At 34.2% G+C, this 22243-nt stretch overlaps 1 protein-coding gene across 4 annotated transcripts in view; it reads left to right on the top strand.

The window, feature by feature from the left end:
- Positions 1-22243, top strand: part of KIFAP3 (kinesin associated protein 3) — a 353458-nt gene that overhangs the window by 288050 nt on the left and 43165 nt on the right. For all 4 annotated transcript variants that reach the window (XM_049633903.1, XM_049633900.1, XM_049633902.1 and 1 more), the window contains 6 exons: positions 2621-2729; positions 4261-4373; positions 4899-5064; positions 5692-5817; positions 9664-9762; positions 15046-15131. In XM_049633903.1, coding sequence (XP_049489860.1) covers positions 2621-2729; positions 4261-4373; positions 4899-5064; positions 5692-5817; positions 9664-9762; positions 15046-15131 — 699 coding nt within the window. The remainder of the gene's footprint in view (positions 1-2620; positions 2730-4260; positions 4374-4898; positions 5065-5691; positions 5818-9663; positions 9763-15045; positions 15132-22243) is intronic.

Genomic DNA, 22243 nt, shown 5'->3' with positions numbered 1-22243 from the left:
TATGGGACCTGTCTGATTGAGCACTGTTGCCTCTTCATGGCACAGGCTGAAGCCCTTTTAGTGCTTTCCTGTTAAATTAGTAAAAGATGACAATGGACATAGTTAAAACAGAACAAATCTAGTTTTAATATTTCCTAGTTGTCAGCAATTACACTTACTTTTGAAGTGCCAGGGGTAGCAATCAAATTAGAGACATAATGTTGCCCATGGAGTTTGAAGGAAACTATTATTTTAAAATGTGAATGCTTTAATTAAAATTGAAGTGTTTCTCTTTCCTATTATGAAAAACTAATTCTATATCATGATACATTTCATTCACATTTAGTCCTAATTTCTCTTGATTTTGGGGGGGGGGTAGTTGGGTAAGATTTCAAACTGTGCATTATTTTTTAAAAATCTAGCCCGTGATTACTTCACCACAGGATTTAACATAGAAATTACCAAAAGCAAACAACACCCCTCAGCTTCTAATAGATCACCTCTAACCCCATTTGCAAGGGCAATTTTCATACTACAAGGTCAATTTCAAGTAAATAGCAACAGATAATTTGCTTTTGTAACAGATTTTTGTTATTATAAAGAAGTTTGTTACATCAGTAAAAATTTGGAAGAAATCTATAGTAAATTTTTAATTAGAGTATGAAAAACATACTAATTCGAGGATTATCACATACATTTTTATTGATTTGTACTTTTAATTGGCAATTAGCATATAGATAGGTAGCAAAATCTATTAAATGTATATCCAGTAGATTAAGATTATTTTAGTTTTGCCATAGAATTTTTTTGTTCTATAATATTATTAAATGTTAATGATTCCTTATCTAAAGATTCCATTAGTAGCAACATTTGTGGTTAAAGAGCTGCCCTCTGGAAAAAGGCATGATATATTGCTAACTACTCACCTGTTACAGTGTTTTGTAGTTCTCAGCATATATATAAGTATAGTTTTGTTAGAATTGTACTTAGGTATAATTTTTTGGAGCAGTTGTAAGTGGATCTGTGTTAATTTTGGTTTCCAGTTGTTCACTGCTAGCACATAGGAATACAATTGATTTTTGTATGTTGACCATACATCCTTTTTGAAACTTAAGTTATCTGAAATTTACAAAGAGAATAATTAAAACAAGATTTAACAGAAGAGGGTCTAACGAGTCAACAAATAGCTATTATTCACTTCCTGTATATACAGTGCTGTGTTGGATTCACAAAGGCATGTTGATCTAAAAAGGTATTGTAGTGCCCTGAGGCAAAACATAAGAAATTCTTAGGTAGCAAATTTTAGGACTGACTTTCCTATGTCTTAGCCATTTGACTTAGAGAAAAATGTCTTTACATAGTATACACTCAGTTAATCTGCTGATTTACCAGTCATAGAAGACTAGCTTCTAAAAACTATAGCATAAAGTTCATTTCTCCTTTATTATAGCAACCATCTTTCATCATGACAAATCTGGATTACAGATAGATGGCATAGGTAGCCTACCTTTTCCTAGATTTCTGCTTTTCTGTCTGTTGCCTTTCAGACCCACCTTCTCTTTCTTTTATCATTAAGTAGAGTTCTTTTCTCATTTTATACCCATGCCCATATGATTGGATCCAGCCCGGAGCTTCAGTAATCAACCATATGTAACAATTCCTAAATCTCCGGTGCAAACATCTCTTATAAACTCAGGGTTGCATTTATAACTTCTACTGAATATCTGTACCACACTATCACATAGGCAGCTTATTAAACTCAACACATCTAAAACCAAAATGACTGTCTTCCCTTTAAAGTCTTTCTACTCTAGTTTCTCCTGTTTGGTAAATGTGGACACCACTGTCCATGTTGGTGCTCAGTGCAGAAACCTGGGAGTCATCTTTGACCCTTCCTCTCCCTTAACCCCAACATCTAGTCAGTTATTAAATCCCATTTTGATTCTCGTTCCTAAATACAGCTTTAATCCATCCTTTTATCTCCATCCCCGTGGCCCCATGTAGTCCAAGAGTCATCGTCTTACCTGGACTTTTCCTCTAGGCTCCTAGGTGGTTTTCCTACATTTTCTCACTCTGTTTCAGTCTATTTTCCACACTGGCCAGACCTTTTTGAAACACAGATCTTATCCTGCCATTTTACTTACTTAGAAGCCTTTAATGGCTTCCCATTATCTTTACAATGAAGCCCCAAATCTTTAACATGTACTTCAAGACCCTGCATGATTTGGCTTTTACCTTCTTATATCTGAACACTATTTCACTCACTCCCAACCATGCTTGCCTTCTTTTCTTCTTTCTTACCTTGTATCCTTTGCACAAGCTATTTTTTTTTTTTTTGCTCAGAATGCTCTACTTCTACATAATATTTTAAATTCCTTAAATGCAAAGGCTGTATCTAATATTCCTCCTGTATTTTCCATTTTACTCAGTAGTTTACATTTAATAGCGAACATCTAGTAGTTAATCAACCATTTATTCATTCAGTAGTCCATAGTGAGAGCTTACCACTTATATGTTGAAATGTATTATATTATTCCCATCACAGAATCTAAGATAATACATTGTAATAAAATACATCTGGTGTTTTTGATGCTTTTTTGTGTGGTTTTTTGAATAAAATATTCCATGTGCTTTTTGCTAGTTAATGAAGATGCTGTTTGAATGTTCAGATGAACGAATTGACTTGGAACTCATTTCTTTCTGCATTAATCTTGCTGCTAACAAAAGGAACGTACAGCTTATCTGTGAAGGTTAGTGCCTTTGAGCTTCATAGATAACCTTTAATCATATGGCAACCGGCAAATTCTGGAAAAGAAACGAGGAATTAAGAATTATAGTAGCTGTGTAAATCCTATTTTTAAGTAGTTTTAAAAATTATAGCTTTAATCTTTAAAGATCAGATAGATTCAGAACAAATACTCTTATATCATGAGTAGAAATACTTACCTTTAGTAATATTTTATAAACCAGGGTTTAGTTACCCTTAATTAAATTTCATTTTTAAAAACATTTCTAGAGGAAACAAAACTTTTTATTTACAAAATAATCTGTTACAGTGTAAGATAATAACAATAAAAATGTATCAGATATTTGTTTCTATAATACCTTCGTAAAATAGCTTGTCATGCATTATGATATTTCAGAATCTGCTCAATAGTTTTTTTCTTATTTGGAAAGTATACATATTTGTTTTCTGTTTTTTGTTTTTTTAAGGGACAAATGAGCAAATAGGAGAAAATTAAAATCTTTTCTTCCACTATCCAGAGATAATCATAGGTAAAATTTTGGTACAATGCTTCTGCAGATTTTTAAGATAAAATTTGGTTTTTGTATCTATATATGGTGACATTTTTTTAAGTTATATCTTGAATCTCATTCCATGTGATTAGATATTTTATATAAAATAATTGCCAATAGTGGCAAAATAATCCATTAAAGGATTTTCTATAATTTAATCAGCTATTTTGGATATTTAGTTTGTTGCCACTTCTTTTCTGAAACAAACCATGTTGCAGTAGTTTTCCTTTCTCTGAAACTTCGTATTTCGATTTTTATGTTCTTAGGATACATTTTCTGGGTCAAAAAGCATTTACATTTTTAAAATTTGTGGTGCATATTCCATACACAGAAGAGCACATACTGTGTGATACCATTTATATGAAATTCTACAGCAGGTAAAATTAATCTATGTTTAAAAAGAAGAAAGAGAAGGGGCGCCTGGGTGGCTCAGTCGGTTAAGTGTCCGACTTGGCTCAGGTCATGATCTCACAGTCCGTGAGTTTGAGCCCCGCGTCAAGCTCTGTGCTGACAGCTCAGAGCCTGGAGCCTGCTTCAGATTCTATGTCTCCCTCTCTCTGCCCCACTCTATCTCTCTCTGTCTCAAAAATAAATAAAAACATTAAAAAAAAATTTTTTTAATACTCTATCTCTCTCTGTCTCAAAAATAAATAAAAACATTAAAAAAAAAATTTTTTTTTTTTAAAAAGAAGAAAGAAGGAAAATGAGATGAGGAAGAGGAAAAGGAGAAGTAAAGTGATTACATTTGGGGATGAAAATTGAGAAGGGACACTTTCTGGAATGAATGGAAATGTCTGTATCTTGATATGGGTATGAATTACCCAGGGGCACACATTTAATCAAAATTAATCTATTGTACACTTAAGATTCAGGCATTTTACTGTATGTAAATTGGGGTTTTTTTTGAGAACTGTAAACTAAACAAATTTTATTAAACTTAAATGAACCTTAATTCTATTGGAGGAGTTTTCTGATTTTTTGCAGGAAATGGGCTAAAGATGCTCATGAAGAGGGCTCTGAAGTTTAAGGATCCATTGCTGATGAAAATGATTAGGAACATTTCCCAGCATGATGGACCAACTAAAAATTTATTTATTGTGAGTATAGTTTCTTTCTTTCTATTAAAACAGCCTGAGAATTGAAGCTTTAAAGTCCTACATTTGGAAATAAAACTCTTACTGAGCTCTTATCAGTATTAACTCATGACTCAAATTGGTTCTTTTGTTATAAACTTTCTTGTAAGTTTAGCTTCCAGAAATCCCATGCTCAATTTTAGAGTTGTTTTCGCTTTATGATCCCAACCCCTAACACTTCTGTCCTCACTCTACTTGTCTTGCCTTTTAAGCAAATGACTCCTGAGGCACCTGGCTGGCTCAGTTGGAAGAGTATGCAACTCTTGATCTCAGGGTTGTGAGTTTGAGCCCCACTTTGGGTATAGAGGTAACTAAAAAAATATATAATAAACTTTAAACCGATGATTCCTATAGCAATTTGGCTCAAGATTATTAAAACAAGAGAATCACATTTGATACTTACTTTTTCTTCCTGTGGATTACATTATTAGATTGGTTCTTCTGCAGAAATCATATTTTAAATTTGTATTAAAATTCTGTTTTATTTAGGATTATGTTGGGGACCTTGCAGCCCAGATCTCTAATGATGAGGAAGAGGAGTTTGTGATTGAATGTCTGGGAACTCTTGCAAATTTGACCATTCCAGACTTAGACTGGGAATTGGTTCTTAAGGAGTACAAGTTGGTCCCATACCTCAAGGATAAACTAAAACCAGGTCTGTGCTAAGTATTTCCATTTTGCGTAATCATTAAGTTATTTCTATTTCTTTCTGTTGCGGCTGAGAGCAACTGCTAGAGCAGTATTTTGTGACCATTATACTAGGTAATGTGTTTTCTTCCCACACCTCAGCTTTCAGCTCTAGTTCTAGTTTCTTCCTCTCAGAAAGGTGATCACTAGGTCTCCTGTTAGATGTATGTACTCTTTTTCCTAAAAACGTGTTATCTTAATATTGGTTTCCTTTCCCTACCCTGCTTATTTTTTTATCCTGCCTTTTAAAAATTACCAAATACCATATCCTCTTTGCATGCATGCATACCTGTGAACACACCAAGTTCTTTGAGCCATTCAAATGACTCTTCGGTTTTCTGTATTTACATTGTCATTCATTTACATTTTCAAAGAGGTGTTATCCTTCAGTGCTGCCCTCCCTTACTATTATGAACTATCTTCTTCATTGAGCATAGAAATAGGAAGAAAGGACAAAGTTACAAGCATGTTAAGGATTCATAAGAACTGATTTAATAGCTTACAGTATATTCTCTGTGCATTGAAGTTTTGGCAGTATAAATGGATTTGGATCAGGACATTTCAATGAAAACTTTCTGTGGTTTGACTTTATTAGGTGCTGCAGAAGATGACCTTGTTTTAGAAGTGGTTATAATGATTGGAACTGTATCTATGGATGACTCTTGTGCTGCATTGCTAGCCAAATCTGGGATAATCCCCGCACTCATTGAATTGCTAAATGGTAAATTATAATTTGTTTCAATTTACTTTTGTTAATATATGAACAGGCTATTTACATTTTTAAATATAAAAGATCTGCAATCATGAAATACTAATATTCTGTCCTTCTGTTGAGCTTTGTGTTGATTGAATTGGATCTCCTATCTTTTTTTAATGTCTTGATTTCTAATCAGGAAGGTTCATTTGGAAGCATCCTATTCCCTTCTAGGTCCAATGTTGTCCTCTAAACGTTCCGTGGTGAAGAAAATGTTCTCTACTTGCACTGTCCAACACATGTGGCTGTTGAGTACTTGAGATGTGGCTATTGGGACTGAGAACTTGAATTTTGTATTTAATTTTTAATTCAATTAGCCACAGTGGCTATGGTTACAGAATTGGGCAATGAGGCCTAGATGGAATTTTTCCCTTAACTTCATATTGCTTTTAAGGAGCCAGGGTTCATTGTTTTCCACACTGCATACAAAATCTATCTGAACCTAATATTATTCTATTAGCGTCAAGTTCTCTAGGACTTTGTGTTAGTCTACTCAGGCTTCCATAATAAAATACCATAGACTGGATTGCCTAAACAAATACATTTATTTTCTCATAGTTCTGGAGGCTGGGAAGTCCAGGATCCAAGTATCAGCCAATTTGGTTCCTGGTGAGCCCTTTCTTCCTGACTTCCAGAAGGCCGCCTTCTTGGTGTGTCATCACATCCTCACAGGGCAGAGAGTGTGAGCTAGCAAGAGCGAGGACACACGCAGTGCTCTGGTATCTCTTCTTAAGGGATACTAATCCTGTGGGATCAGGACTCCACCCTTATGACCTCATTTAACCTTAATTACTTCCTTATAGGCCTGTCTCCAAATTAGAGTCACATTTAGGTTAGGGCTTTAAGGTAGGGATTTTGGAAGGTATGGGAAGCCTAAAATAACATTCTAATCTCAGGCTTTCCTGCCAGGTATAATAAATCTGCATTTTGTATTATTTTTCATAGATTTTTTTGAAGTATAACAAGAAAAATACAAAAATATAGCTCAATGAATTTTCAAAATGAGCACACCCATGTTACTTCCACTCACATGAGGAAATAAAATATCACCATCACCCTAGAAGTCCCTCTTCTGCCATTTCCCAGTCATCATCACCCTCTCCAAACTGGTGTCTATCCTTTCTTTTGTCACATGTAGATTTCTTTTGCCTGGTGCTGAGCTTTATATAAGTAGAATCCAGGGTTTTTTGGTCATACGTTATAAAGTGAGATTCATCTATGTTGTGTTAAGAAGTGTGTTTCTTCTCATTGCTCTGCAAATATACGACTGTTTATCCCTTCTACTATTGGCAAACAATAGGGTGGCTTTTGGGGTTGTTTTTTTTTTTTATAGGAGAAGGGCTATTATAAACATTGCTTCTATGAACATGCTTAAACTTTTCATTTGATGAATATATGTATTCATTCCTTTTGGACATATGACTAGGAGTAGAATTGTTAGGTCATAGAGTCTACATAAGTTTAGCTTGAGTAAATAATGCCAATCTGTTTTTCAAAGTAGTTGAGTCAGTTTTCAGTCCCACCAGCAATGTGCAAAAGTTCCAGTTGTTCTACATCACCTCCATGTCTGGGCAATATCAGTCTGTTTAATTGTAGCCTTCAGAGTGGTGGTTTTAATTTGCATTTCCCTAATGACTAATAATTGAGTACCTGTTTGTGTTTATTGGCCAGTTAGTTATGACTAATAAAGTTAAATACCTATTTAAGTCTTTTGCCCATTTCTCTCTTTTGAATTTTTAAGTTTGACTTATAAATTCTTTAACATAATGCATTTAATAGGTCATCTAGAGATAATACCTCCATATTTTGAAGTGTTCCTACATGTTGTGTGTGTGTGTGTGTATATATATATATATGTATATGTATATATATGTATATACATATATATATATACATATATATACATATACATATATATATATGTATATATATATATATGTATATATATTTACTTTGGTCCACCCTTCTCCCAGCCAGGAGTTTTCCAAATGAGAAACAATTAAAAGAGAGACTAGGTGGTTGGGAGGTGTAAATGAAGACAATGTAGTTGGCAGAGTGAGAATGAAGATTTTGTGATGAGCTGGAGAAATCTGGAACAGAATGACTGGTTTTCTTGAATTGCTGTTCCCCCTTGATTGTGATTGAGGGAGCTGAAACATGTACAAGGCAAGCTGACAGAGCCAGCTCACAGTGTCTTACTGTGTCTTAATGTTCTCTGCCATGAGGTTATCATGAACAGAGGCTATATGCTTCTCTTTTTAAGAAATACATGGATTTCCAGGAATATAGTCAATAATACTATAATAATTTATGATGTCAGGTGGTGACTAACTTACCATGGTGAGTATTGAGTGATACGTAGAATTGTTGAATCACTGTTGTACACCTGACATAATTCTATTAAAACCCTTGTGGTCAAGTAAGGGGATACTGTATACCGAGAGAGTAATTGGTAGAATTTTAGCCCAAGTAGTCTGGGAGAGTGGCGCATTGGCAAGTTAGTGAGGGAAATCCTTTGGAACAGATTGGACTTTAAGGGTCCCGCACTTTATTCTACACAAATAGCTAATGCTCTGTTGACCTGTAAATCTGTGTCTAACAGGTATCATTGAACAAATGCCAGGAGTTGATACAAAACTATTAATAAATGAAATTTCATAACCAGTACCTAAAAATTAGATTTCTATAAGTATTTGCTTTTGCCATTATATATTAATCAGTGGATATCAGCTAACCTATTAAACTATTCTTTATATAATATTAAACATTTATTAGCTTATGATATGCAACATTCCTTTTACTATTTATATAATCAGTTACATTAAAACTAAAATAACTTATTTCATGACAATAAGCAAAATTTAATGTTGTTAACATTATTCAAGAATAATACCTCTTGGGGTGCCTGGGTGGCTCAGTCGGTTAAGCATCCGACTTAGCCTCAGGTCATGATCTCACAGTTTGTGAGTTCGAGCCCTGCGTCGGGCTCTGTGCTGACAGCTCGGAGCCCAGAGCCTGCTTCAAGTTCTGTGTCTCCCTCTCTCTCTCTGCCCCTTCCCCGCTCACACTCTGTCTCCCTTTCTCCCTCAAAAATAAATAAACATTAGAAAAAAATTTTATAAGTTTTTCTACCAAAACCTTAGAATTTAGAAGGTGTGATTTTTTTTTTAAGAACTGTTTTTCTCACGAGGAGTCAACATTATACAGACAAAATATAGAACCAGATTTATTTCATAAATTAAAATTATTTAAAAAATTCTTACAACGGACAAAAAACAAGTGTTGGTAAGTGTCGCCATTTCACATTAGGGCCATAGAAGTTAATTTAATCAAGGTATTTATACCTGGAGGCAAAATCTGGTGAGAATTAATTACAGAGAAACACTGGTACTGTGTTCTTACACCAGTCTTGTCCTTCAGTGCTTCCTAAGTCCAGCCTGATCTTTTGAGACCATCTCAAGTAGTCTGATGTAAACTCAGAGCAGATATAATTTCTTTTTTTACAAAATCTTAGTTTTATCTTTGTATTTCAAAGTAATTTACCTATGTAGTTTAACTATAACCAAATTTACTAAAACTTCTGAAATTGTGTTATAAAATTTCCTGATCATCATCATGGAATTTAGAAAAATATCTAAATAAAGATATAAATGATATATGCCACCCATATATTATAAATAACTCAAATTGATTACCCTTTACTTGTCTCCTGTCCCTTTTAGTTTTCTCATTCTCCACTATTCCAATCGATGTATTTCACTTTTGTGTAGAACTATAGAATTCTCTTATTTGACGTTTTCTGCTTCCTTTCAGCCCAACAAGAAGATGATGAATTTGTGTGTCAGATAATTTATGTCTTCTACCAGATGGTTTTTCACCAAGCCACAAGAGATGTCATAATCAAGGAAACACGTATCCTTTTAATGTTTACAACAGATAATGACATTTCACATATTCAGAAAAGACGCATCTTTACATATTTTTTCCTAGCAGATGTTCAAATGATGTGGGAAATACCAAGCCCCAAAATAATTTCAGAGGGCAAGCTATTTTTCATGGAAGCTCTTGACCCCAAGTCAGCGTACAGGTAGAATAGCACAAGCGATTTTATTAACTTATTGGGCTGTGATTCCTAAGAACTTAACAAACATACCAGAACTTTCTTCTGTGTTAACATAATTTAACTATCAGATGTTCCTGGTACTATTCTTAGTACTCTTTCAATCTTACCGTGTTCACTCTACAAATCTATTCCCATGGCTTCAGCTACCAACTATATGCTAAGTATTTAGTATCTTCAAATTCTCTTTCTTGAGTCCCAGGCATTTGTTTCTAACTGCCATCTGGATGTCTTCCACCTGTTGAAAGAGCTGTTACATGTATTACAATCAAAGAACCCGAATTCTAAGTTACCTTTGCCACTTACAAGCTGCAGGACCTTGGATATGTTATTTAACCTCCCTTGAGTATAAAATCTTGCATCTATAAAATGACCATAATCTGATAAAAATGATGGGAACATCATTGTACTCCTGCCTTGTACGATTGTTATAAGTACTGATGGATTTAAAGTGCCTGTAATTATTTCCAACACACAGAGATACTCAATAAGTGAGAGTTTATCATTATTGCATTGAAAAGGGTACTTGATAATGCCAACATCCTCCCCTGTATCCTCCTTCTGTGTTCACAGTGGATAATAAAAGTACCATCCATCAGTCTCGTAGCTGAGCATTTTGTCTGCTACCTCTTTTATGACACATAATTGGACATTCATAATGCAGACATCTGCCAAGTTCTAATCATTAACAGACAGTGTTTTAAGTGCTAGATTTATAAAAAAGTCAGTCCCTGTACTCAAAGAGTTTATAGTCTAATTGGAGAGACAGACAAGTAAATAAGAAATATTAAATTATAACCCAGTGTAGCAATGTCATAAAGGTATATGCATTGGGCACAGGAAAGAATATGTATATCCAAGGATATATATAGAACCGAGTCTGGGGATGTCATGTAATGCTGGCAGCAGAAGTGATATCTAAGCTGCATCTGTGTGTGTGTGTGCATGTGTGTGAGAGAGAGAGTGTGTGTGTGTGTGTGTGTGTGTGTGTGTGTGTGTGTGTTATTGTGGTCATCTGCATGTTTGTGTACCCCCCCCCAAAAAAAACTATTTTTGAACTTCTCTAGTAAAATACTTATTTACCCATGTGAAAAATCTAAAATTAAGATAACCTTAATCTGTTTTTCTAGAGTTCCCCCTTTAACTCTACAGTGCACAATTTTCTCTTAGCACACCCAAATTTTTCATCATTTATCAGATAGGACCCATCTTCTTGCCTCTTCGTGTGCCTTATCAACCTCAAATGCATTTCTCTCTTTCTTTACCTAATAATCTCCAGCTCATTAAAGGTAGATTTATAAGCCATCTTTAAAGTTAAGCCTTTCTAATCCAGTTAAGCCTCCCTCCTTCCCAGTAGGAGTAATTTATTTTCACCTCCAGTAAAGAACTTTAAATTGTATATTTATATGCCTGTCTTTACCAAAGGTTTTGAGCTCTTCAAGCTCGAGGACAAGCTTTTGTTTTCCTCATCTTTATCTATACTCAAAATTTAACATAGCACCTAGCATGTGGGTAGTACTTAGGTCAGTGAACACGTGTCTAAAATTAATTAATTTTAAAATTAATACATTGGAAGACTTTTTTTTTCTTTTGCATGATGATGGGCCATCGCTCAAAACATTATTTTAAAGTCCTCTGATCTTACATTCAAAGTCAATGACACATGCTTTAGGTATCATCTTTGGAGAAAATTGCCTTGTTTTTGAGATTAATTACTGGAGTCTCTGAGAGTCAAGTCTGAGTAACAAGTCTAAACTCAGAAATGTTGATTTCAATATGGGCTATCAATAATGCAAACACTGTTTTGCCTTAACTAGAGAGAGCTTCCTTCATCATAAGTAATATTTTTTAAATGTGGCTTATAAACTGACTCAGGAAAATAAATTCTAGATACACTCTTTTGAGCAGTATTAACATTAGAGTAAATTCCTTCTCCCCAGTGGTGTTCCAGGGATTTTTTTTTTTTTTTTGTATTAATAGTTGCTTCATGAAAAAAGGTTCTGTGATAAATGAATTTGGAAAACACTGAATTAAACAGGTTTTCTTGCTACAGGGTCTTCTTGGAAACCTTAATATGCTTTTCTGGGTTGAGCGAATCTGAAATGATATTTTATAATAGAATATTTCTATAACTACAGAAGACACTATAAGAAACACATGTTAGAAAATATGAAAGTGAAAGCATAGCTTTCCTAAGGTAACTTCTTTGAAGGAGACCTTTGTTTACATGTCACACCGTAGGGTTTTTTTTGAAGACTAAGGAATTAAGTATTTATGGTCCCTACCAAATGCTAGTGCATAGTGAGTAAGTGTCTCTACCCTAGTCTATCTATTTAAAATGTACTCTCAGTACCTTATTGTCAAAGTTCACAGTATTAAGACCACTTCCATTTGATTTTTCTTGTCAGTGTAACTTTATTTTCTCCCAAGTTCAGTTTCTGTGAAGCCATTGAATCTGAAGTGAGTACTTTTTAAATAGTTATTCTGACGAATATAACATGTTGAAAATGGAAGGAATGGGACAGAAAAGATCTGCTGATTTAAAATTTTTACAAAAGCATCAAGGAATACTACTTAGATCCAATGCTTTCATCCATGCCTTGAGATTGTAAAGATTGCTTGAGTGCTTTTGCCCAGTGTTTTGGTGTCCAAAAGCCGGGATTTTTGTTGATGTCAATGATATCTAAATATGTCTTGTTGTCTTTTGTCACATAATTAGGAACTATTAAAATATTTCACTATAATTTTAAGTACTTTATCGTGATTTTGGCTATACTTAAATTTTTAAGTGAAGATTTATTATATAATTATTTCCTTTTCCCGTTTTTAAATTTAGATTAATGATCAACATTATTTGATATAATTTTAAACAGAATGAAAGAAACTTGATGTTTAAGAAGGCTGGTATAGACTTATATTAGGTCAACATATGATTTATATTAAAATGTTTGGGATATTAAAAATAGCTCTCTGCACAATGCATAGAAATTGAGAATCTGAAATTGAGAACCAATGCTATTGTAATAATTTTCATACAATCCCAACAATGGCAGCATGGGAAAATAAGTCAAATTTGACTTGGTCCTTTTAGATTCTCTCTGAGAATATATTATTCTGTATTTTTTTCTACATTTTAAATGTATCCCCTTTTCCCCTCAAGAAAAATAGTAAGTAGCACCAATGAGTAGAAGATTAGGGTTAACCTCTGTCTTTGCAATTGCTGTGAAACTTGATAGAATTTTTTTCGGCATTGTAATCAGTGCTGCAAAGAATGTCATTTGCTTGTGTACATGTGTGCTAGAGTTTCTTGGAGGAAACGTCCGGCTTCTGTTTCAAATACAATTTTAACAAAGATCGGCTGTAAATATTGGAGATCAAGAAGTTTTTCTTCACTGCCTTTTTTGGATTCATTGGGGTTTCTCTGTTAATTTGAGTTTTCTGTTTTTCCTCTGTTTCCCCCTACTTATTTGTAGGAGTTAAACCCAATTTCAACATGTATTCTCTCCAGTTTTAAAGGACTGTATTCTTCTACTTGTAAGTCTAACGTCCCCACTTACATCTTCCATGGTATGTGATAGTGTAATCATTCACCTCATTTTTGTAACATTTTTCTAACATTTGAAACTGAATTATTATTTTAACTATTGCCTTTTAAAAACTAGTACTTATTTTCAAGACTTAGAATATGTTGACCTATTCCCTGTTTGCTATTTTTTTTCTTGAATTCCATTTCTCTATCTCTCTGAGTTTCCTTTCATAATTATGTTCTCTTATACTGCTAAATGAGTATCTATGAATAATAAAATATATCTGAAAATAGCTAGCATGTTCTCTTTAATAATCATTTAGCAGAATATGGAGTTTTAGATTGCCAATTATTTTTCTCCACAATTCGAAGGTATTTTTCCGCTGTCTTCTTGCCTGAATTGATGACAGTGTGCCGTCTGTAGTCTGCTAATTATTGATAGCTGTCAGTGTCTGATGACAATTTACTTTTTTTTCCCTTATAAATGACTTGATATTTTGGCCAATAAGACCAGAGGAGCATTTCTGTATTTTTAAAGCCAAATAGCTTTATTAGAATTTGAGTTGGTATTCATCATCCTTGCTTGATTTCTCTAAGTATCATATGTGATCTTTCAGTATATAGTTTTGTCTTTTTTTTTCCCCTAATTTCAGGAAAATTTTCTTGAATTTTAGTTTTTAGTATTTGTTCTCTTTTATTAAAAGCTTTTATTGTCTTCTTTGGAATTTCTATTATGTTGGATCTTCTTTGCCTATCTTAAATAATTAGTCATTTTCTAATATTTTCTCTTTTTATTTGTTTTTAAATTTTACAAGTTTTCTTCCTTTTTAGCTTCCATTCCTCTCGGAGTTTTATCTGTTTTTATTTACTCATGTGTTACTATAAATTTAGTTCTTATATATCTGGAATTATTTTTACCTTTATTTTTGGTTCTTTCCTGAATTATTTTATTTCTTTGAGTTCTCTAACTTTGATATATATTGTTCCTATATGTATATTCTATTTTTTTACATTCTTTTATTTCTTTTTGAAGTATTGGGTTACAGCTTTCATCTTTTATATGAAAATGTTATATTTTTCTCATAATCATCTACAAAATTTGACTGTGATTCTTTTCTGTTGCTATTTTTATGTGAAATTAATTTTCTGGAACTTTTAGGTGGGCCAGCTCTCTCAGGAAAGCTTAATAGATAGCTGTGTGGCTCTGGAGCTCCCTCTTCAGTTATTTTCATGAAGATATTTTCAAAAAGATGGCCTTGAAAATAATTTCAGTTATTTTCAAAAAGATGGCCTTGTACTTTCTGAGACTTACTAGTTCTGTTTTCCTTGCCCTTTTTTATTTAGTGTTTTTTTTTCTTTCTTATTTCTATTAATGAAATGAAATGAAATGTTAAATGTTTATGGTCAGCTTTTATTGATGACTCAATTTTACAACTTGAAGTTAGATTTCCCGGGGCAATTTGAATTTAGAGAAATGTGAGATTTTTCTAATATCCTTGAATAGGCTCAATCTCAAACACAATTTGCATCTTTAACCACTTTTATTCAGAGGCTCCAGCGTATCTTATAGATCTGATGCATGATAAAAATAATGAAATCCGAAAGGTCTGTGATAATACTTTAGATATTATAGCGGTAAGTAATTCTTCTTCTTATGCAAAGTGTAATAATAGTCTTTATTTGGTAGAAAAGAAAACTCTGTACATCTTTTTAGAATTTGGCATTTAATATAAATGCAAATTTGTATTTTGAGGAGTCTCTGAAAATACAGTGATATTAAATTCATATTTTAGTCATTAAAAAATGATTAAAGGCTTTCAGCCTTTTAAGTATAGGCTCCTTGAAGAGGTCTACATGTCTCTCAGAATCATTTGTTTTTCAGGGAAGTTATTACATTGGAGCAGGGGTTTGATGAGAATTTCTACCAGAATTTAATAGTCAGTTTTGCAGTTTGACCATTAAACTTTTTTAATAAGACAAATGTTATATCAATTATTTTTTCAGTGCTTTGATTTTTTTCATATGCATACACTTGTTTTGTCAGTTGCTTTGGAATGATGAAACATACAAAAATTGTGTTATTCATGACCTTAGAAGTTTTGAAAGGATGTATAACTGAAGGACTATAATCAGAAGGGTGATCTGAGTCCTGGATTAGAAACTTGCTCTCTGTACAGACTTTTTTCAGAAATCATGCTCCTGCTGACCACCTAGTCTTCTGCCTGGACTTGGGCCTTGCACCTGGGATGTGCCATACACTAGATTACTTTAAATGTTTTTCACCTGTGGCATACACAAAGTGCTTCCTTCTTTGAACTGGATTTATACCTTCTATTTTGGCTCACTCGATAAGAAGTTTCTTGAATATACCCTGAATATTCAGTAGTTTTCAAAGTTTAACTTAAGCTTTTTAAATGATCAGAATAACATTTTTAATGTTTGTTTGTTTGTTTGTTTGTTTTGAGAGAGAGAGAGAGAGAGAGAGAGAGAGAGAACATGGAAGCAGGAAGCAGGGAGCAGGGATGGGTGGGGAAGAGAATCCCAAGCAGGTTCAAGCAGGCTCCAGGCTGTCAGCACAGAGACCAATGCAGGGCTGTCTCATGAACCTTGAGATCATGGCCTGAGCCAAAATCAATAGTCGCACGCTTAACCGACTGAGCCACCCTGGCCCGCCTTAGAATAACATTTTAAAGAATCAGTTAACAACTTTAGTAGAAGTCCTCTAAGTTGGCATTTATGCTAGTGATTTCATTATGAAATCAGACAGTCACTATCAGGTACTTCCTTGCCAATTTCCTGGATTTTATTTCAAAATTCATTTTATTTGATGTCATCTATTTTTCGGATTGGACTGAGTATATCATTACTGGCTTAAAACTAAATGAGTATGTTGACATTTTTAGCTTTGATCTCTAAATTAAAATAAGGAAACTTTGCATATTAAATCCTTATTCCAGTAAGATGTTTCATACATGTAGACCCCTGGTGACAGGGTTTATGAATAGAGAATATTTATTTTCCTAGGGAATAATTTCATGGCTCATATACTATTTTCTAGTAGATCACTAAATTTAGTGTTGTGTATAAAGTAGGTAGTGTAAGAAAAAACTTCCTCAAGTTCTATTTGTGATTATCTTACCTTAAGCAATGAAGAAGGGAAAGAGATGTCAGTTTGTTAGAGAATGCCTTTAGCATACTTTTAAAATTGTCTTATTTGAGAAAAGTAGATGGAAGGCAGTAATGTTTGGATATGTTTGGTATAGAAAGTAAATTTGTGATAGTTCCAAAATGCCAGCTCAGTCTCATTATTAAAAAAATTAGTATAAAATATGAATATAAAAATATTTATTCCCAATAATTTCTAAACTCTGGGCTGAAATCTCTCATCTTTTTTTTTTAATTAAATTCAAGTTAGTTAATATATAGCATAATAATGATTTCAGGAATAGAATTCCGTGTAAAGTCTCTCATCTTAAATGGGAATTTTCCCCACCCTGTGTCTACCTTTCTTTTCTATCCTAGATGGCTGTCCTAGCTCTCTCTTTCTCTCTAGAACCAATGTTTTGAAAAAACTGTCTACATATTACTTCCTTCATTTCTTCAGTTCCCCTCATCCACCTTTCAACCTATATGAATTCTAGCTTCTGCCTCCTTTGTTGCACTGATATGGTGCTCACTAAAGACACCTGGCCTTCATTTTTCTAAATCCAATGAACATTTTCAATCTTCATTTTACTTTGTTGACCTTACTGTCCTTAAAGGAACTTATAAATCCTAGTCAGAGTTAAAAATGTAAAATCACAAAGAAAATTATTTTAGGTTATTATATTCATAAAGAACCTTGTTGGTAAGGCCTCTAAAGAAGAACAATCAATGAAATGAAACTGCTGATATATCAGCTACCTATATATGGCTCCCTAAGATGCCGTCTGATCACTTGACTTAGTATAACAAAAATTTGAATAAGTATTCTGAAGGTTCACCTAATCACTCTATGACTCTCTACACGAGATTTAACAAAGTAAGAACTTGATATGATGCCAAGTAATTTTGGACTGTTTCATTTCACACATTGGGAAACTTTAGTCTAAAAAGATATTTAGAATTATTAAACAGAATATTTAAAGATATTTGTGTGTGAATTATATGATTTAAAAGTCCTGCTCTGCTACCCAACTTCATCATATTCACAGCTGAGTTTCTTAGAAGAAAAGAAGTAGTCTAATATAGATGATAAAAGGGCTAGAAACACCCCGCATCCTGCTGGAAGAATGTTTCCTTACGTTTCTGCTACTATACACGTATAAGTGTCCAGGCCCTGGTTCAGTTTTGGCTTGATAGTAAGGAACTGCACCATTTCTCAGAACTTTTTCTCCCCTTCTCAGTTGGGTAAGGGTTCTGATCTTCAACTTTGGCCTCTATGATGTGACAACTTGGTCTAATAGAGTATTGCATCTAGAATACAACTAATTCTAGTTCTTTCACTTACTGAATAATCTCAGACATTTTATAACTTTTTGAAGATTCAGTTTACAGTGACACTTTTGAGGATTAGTGAGTTATTGTTAGGGTTAGAGAAAATATATATGAAGCATCTACTACATGATGGTCACTCTCTGTTTTGTTCAAACTAGACCAAAACTCAGACCTAGTTGAGAAATTAATTTTTTTGTGTGTTTATTTTTGAGAGAAAGCACGTGTACGTGTGCGTGCACATACACATGGGGGAGGAGCAGAGAGAGAGGGAGACAGAGAATCCCAAACAGGCTCCAGCTGTCAGCACAGAACCCGATGCGGGTGTCAAACTCACAAGCCATGAGATCATGGCCTGAGCCAAAATCGGGAGTTGGATACCTAACTGACTGAGCTGCCCAGGTGCCCCGAGAAGTTTATATGTTGATTAAATTCATGGACCAACATTTTCTTTCCTTGGTACAGTTAATAATCTATGTTATTTTCTGTCCATTTAAATATTTTAAATGGTATTGGAAAATAATCTGTTCACTGTTTGGATTTTAACTGTGGAAAATTATTTGGAGTATGTATTTTGGCCAGATATATTAATATTATTATTTATATTTTAAGATTATTCTACAAAATGGCTGAATTTGGCATTTTAAAGCTCCATGTCACAGCAATTCTAAATAGGGTAATTAACCAAAAGGCCTTGATTAGGACAGTGTGGTAATCAGGAATCTGCCTCTTCTAGTGTAGAAGTGCCTTATCTGTTAAATTACCCACGTTCTGAATCTGCAGTAACTTATTTTAATTCGGACTCAATTTATCGGCTAACCTCAGACCAGAGTGACACTCCTACCTGTCTAGGCCTCCTTATTTGGGAGAAATTTGAGGAGTGGGCTTTTTTAATGCATCAGTAAAATGACAGCTTCTCAGGTTCACTTGAGACATAGCTGCCAGTCTGGTTCTTTGAGCTCAGACTCTATTACTGATCATGACTCAGGGTGCTATTTGCTTGTCCTGAATCTTTTTCAAGAGTAAAACAAGAGGAAATTGGCTTAATTCAAAACAGGAGAAACTTTGATTAGACACAGCAAAGATGATGAAACACTAGAAATAAGCTGCCAAGGGAGAATGTGAAGCCTCCATCCAGCAAGCATTAGTAATAACTACATAACCAACTTTCTGAAATCGTTAGAAACCTGCCTAGAATGGGAGTGGATGATCTCTTAAGATTCTTTTCACCACTAGGCTTTGATATCCTAGTGTTCTCAGCATGGCTGTGTTCTAGAACAATAATAAATCAAAAAAAAAAAACAAAAAAGAAAGCAAAGAAAAAGAATGAGAATATTTGTAGTTTAAGGCAATTTGTCTTTAAGAAAACAAACTTCATTTTTACTCAGAACAACGTGGGATAGTTAAGAAAAATTCGATACCTTGTGGTGCTTGGGGAAATATGCCTTCTGCTGTAAAGAACTTGTCCCCCAAATTATGGAAATGTTACATTAGTGATGATTTGTTTAATGAATTTGGGCCTAATCCCTCAATTGGCAACTTAAAACAGATGTGGGGTGGTAGTACTCTTTGTACCTGGAGGGTTATATGGTTGGTGATGTGGTCTCTATGGCCTCATGAGCAAGTTGTCACCTGTCTGACTAGGCCTTACGTGTAGCTTTGGGAGGCAGGGATTGGAGTAGCTGCAGTGAGTAGGGACACGAGGAGAGGAGCCTAGCTTCGTTTTCCAAGGGGATATATGGCAGTTGATCGTTGTCTCTTCTCTTCCAAGCCTTGGGAATCCTGAAGGGAAGAACAGAACCCTCTACACATAGAGAGCTTCTAAAACCCCAATTAGATTTTTATCCTTAAGTACTTCCTCAACTTTGCGTGAAGCATTTGAGGACCTCAGGAATTCTTTCCCAGTTGGTAAAAAAAAAAAAATCCCTCCCCTGACATTATTGCGTTGTAAAACATTTAATACATGTTTATTAAGGACGTACTGTGTCAAAACACTAAGGCACTGGGAATATAAAACTCAGCAACACAAAGTCCCTAGAATACAAAAGTTTACATCCTAGACTCTAGAGAATACAGGGTACTGTCATCCAGAGGTGAACTTGCCTTCCAGGAGCGGTACTACTCTATGGCCCTAGCAAAAGATGTTCTGCACTAATGGTACATTGTATCTACAAGGTGTTTATGGGAAAAGGGATTTCCCTAGGTTCTCTGGTAAAGGATTAATGTCTGTTGTCTTTCTGACCAGCCACAGGCCCCTGTGATCTGATACTAACACAAGTTTGTGTCACTGAGATTTTGAAGGACAGCCCTTTCTCTTTTAGTAAGTCTGTGATCATGGGAAAATTGTGTATATTTTAGTAACCTGGAATTAATATCTAGTTTTGGTATTTTAAACTTGAAAAATTAGGTGCTGTCTTTATTCCCGGATAGTCAAAATTATATTTAATAAGACTGGTGTTTTAAAATGAGATAAACCATTGTAGGTTTACATATAAACTCTAAGACATCAATTGGTATGGTCCCCACAAAAATTGCCAGGCCAGCCTGTGTCCTACAGAAGTTTATTAACCTTGCCAGCAAGGGAAAGCAGTTTAAAAAGATGTCTTATGACATCTTGGAAGGGACAGTTGGAGAAACTTTCATAGGATTAGATTAGGATTAGACTTCATAGGATTAGATTAGAACCAGGTTAGAACTCAGGTTATTTCAGGGCTGGCTTTCAAAAGCAGGGAATGGGTGGGGATTGGGTAAAATGGGTAGACAGCAGTCAGTTTTAATTGACTTACTGGTTGAGTATGGGCACAGAGCAGAGAATTTTTAAGTGAGTAGTTGACAGAAAACTACTGAGGTGTTCTTTCCAGAACAGGTGGAGTTGGTTCTTGCTTCTTTTATAGTTTTGGTACCAGTTTTCATTGGCTCGGATTTGTAAGTGAGATTTTTTATTTCTCAATTCTTATAATCAAATTGGGTTTAGAGAGATAAGTTTGGTTAGCCCTCTTTTGGAGTTCATTTTTATATTGTATAAACCTGAAAGGCATAAATTTAGGATGTTCTTCTAGCTCCTTAGAATATAGAGTATATATATGTATGATATGAATGTGATCGTATGTATATGAATGTATATGTATTCCTTGCTAGCTTTATGCATGTTGTTGCTTTATTGTGTGTGGTTTTCCTTTGATTGGCAATACTGGATTCAACAGAACCCAAGCATAGTACAAAAGATAAAAATCATGATTTCTTAATTAAATAAATTTCATTTAGTTCTATCTTTAACTTTGTGGCCTGACTGAACATGATATTTGAAATGATATTGCACAGATGAGCCTCCCCAGCACTTTAAACAGAGGTCAAAGAGAGCATTGTATTTGAGGTCCTGTTAGAAAATGTCATTCATAGTCAAGACTAAAGGACAAACTTGGGATAGTACTGTTGAGAAGTAGATAGTATGTGCCTAAAAGTCAACAGTTCTGTTATGTATGTGTTTAATTATGTATATATCTATATTTACTTATCCTATATATATCATTGGGGTAAGTATTTTCTACGATATAAAAGGCATCTGTTTAGCGACTATTACCTTAACCTTAATGAGCAACTAAATTACTCTAGATCTGCTTTAATTTAGTATGAAGAAGTGTATTAAATAAACCATATTACATTCTCAATTAGGGGGCTGTCACATTAAAGGAGAAAGGAAAATCTGTTTTCCATCAGCTGTGTTAGAACACAAAGCAGATCTATGTAGCTCTATGTTATCCTATAGTGTGTTAATCAGATACAAGGTGTGACGGAAGCCAGTTACAAAGAGTTTTTCTGATAGTGAACAGGCTCTGATAATAGGCTGGGTGAGGCTTCACAATGTTTCTATGGTTAAGTAGTAAACAAAATGATGTAGGACTTCAAAAAGGATGGCACATTCCATTTAAAATCAAACCATAAGTCTTTCATGACACGTAGTTTTTATGGAAACTGAGTGCTTAAGATCATGTCAGGAGCTGAGAAGAAAATAAAAAAGCATGTGTACCTTTAAATACAAGACAAACTCAAGTCTCAGAGCAAGGCTATCAGGGTACCATTTTTGTGAAAAGAAGTATTTCAAAATGAAGAAAAAATAACTGTATTCCTGGTGTATTTCCACAACAGCTTGATAAATTTTTATGACGTATCTTGGCTGTGGTTGAGCAGTAACATCCCTGAATTCCCAGTTATTTCCTGACAATGGGGGAAGGGGATATTTAAGAGGGAAGGGGATTTGGGTGAGAGGGGTTAGG

The sequence above is a fragment of the Panthera uncia genome, chromosome F1 (genome assembly GCF_023721935.1).
Source record: "Panthera uncia isolate 11264 chromosome F1, Puncia_PCG_1.0, whole genome shotgun sequence".
NCBI classification, from domain to species: domain Eukaryota; kingdom Metazoa; phylum Chordata; class Mammalia; order Carnivora; family Felidae; genus Panthera; species Panthera uncia.
The sequence above is the reverse complement of the archived record's forward strand: the minus strand, read 5'-3'. Positions and strand labels throughout refer to the sequence as shown.